The sequence below is a fragment of the Chaetura pelagica genome, unplaced genomic scaffold (genome assembly GCF_000747805.2).
Source record: "Chaetura pelagica isolate M959 unplaced genomic scaffold, ChaPel_1.0 scaffold856, whole genome shotgun sequence".
NCBI classification, from domain to species: domain Eukaryota; kingdom Metazoa; phylum Chordata; class Aves; order Apodiformes; family Apodidae; genus Chaetura; species Chaetura pelagica.
In genome coordinates, this window is record NW_009953790.1 from 356,049 (window position 1) to 357,156 (window position 1,108).

General features: G+C 60.6%; 1 protein-coding gene across 1 annotated transcript in view; it reads right to left on the reverse strand.

Moving 5' to 3' along the window:
- AGRP (agouti related neuropeptide) overlaps positions 1 to 381 on the reverse strand; it is a 1,316-nt gene extending 935 nt beyond the window's left edge. Inside the window, exon 1 of the mRNA XM_010001039.1 lies at positions 213 to 381. Coding sequence (XP_009999341.1) covers positions 213 to 378 — 166 coding nt within the window. The 5' untranslated portion in view covers positions 379 to 381. The remainder of the gene's footprint in view (positions 1 to 212) is intronic.
- Positions 382 to 1,108: the final 727 nt, after the last annotated feature.

A 1,108-nucleotide genomic window follows, 5' to 3' on the forward strand; every position in this document is an offset into this window, starting at 1 on the left:
AAAAAGCCCCCCACCATCATCTGCTTTTGTGTGTGTGTGTCCAAATATAATCCCCCCACACCAGGCTGCTCTCAGCCAGCGACAGGAGAAGCTGCTCTGTCTGAAGGGAATCCCTTGTGTCTCACCCCTTGTGGGGGGTCCCCAGAGCAATTTGGGGGCCTTGGGTGTCCCAGCAAACAGCTGGTGAGGGGACGAGGGGCCACAGGACTCACCAGCCGGCGCTGCAGACGCGTCCTTGGCTTCCCGCAGCAGGCTGGAGAAGCCTGCTCTGTCTGCCCCCTCCATGCCCTTCTTCAGGTGGCCATGGCCCGGTTCGGCAGCCAGGACAGCCTGGATGCCCTGCAGCAGCCCACAGCACAGCAGCAGCACGTTCAGCATGGTCCTGGGGGACAATCTGCACGGAGGGGTCCCAACAGTGTCAGCTCCCTGGGCAGCACCCGTGTCTGGGCAGCCTCTGCTGGCACAGCCACCACCAGCTCCAGGTGATTTGGTTGCTCTCTGGGACTTGAGAACCTTTCTCAGGCCACCACGAGCCTGGCAGCTTCACCTGGATCCTCCAGAGTGAGCACACGTGCCATGGGGCACCCCCCGCCATGAGGTCACATTCTTGTGGTTGCCCAGGGAAGCTGTGGCTGCCCCATCCCTGGCAGTGTTGAAGGGCAGGTTGGATGGGGCTTGGAGCAGCCTGGGCTGGTGGGAGGTGTCCCTGCTCATGCAGGGGGGTTGGGAATGGATGATCTTTAAGGTCCCTTCCAACCCAAACCATTCCATGATTCTGTGAAAAACCCACCAACGCTGGGCCACCCAGCTTCCAGGCAGGAATTGTTGGGATGCAAAGCCTCCACTGTCTGGGACATGGACACCACCATCAGAAGATGCCCCCTTACCAGGGTGTCCTCCCTGCTCATGGAGGGGTGCAGCAGAGGGGAGGAAGGTGATGGTGAATCCATAATGCCCAGAAGAAGGGGAGGCTGGACTGGAGGGGGGGGCTCAGTGGGAAGGAAGACCACCCTGGGAAGGACTGGGAAGGACTGGACAGACCACACACAGAGCTGGGGAATAGCAAGTGTTGGCCACCTACCCAAGGTCTCCAGCCTTGACTTGGGCA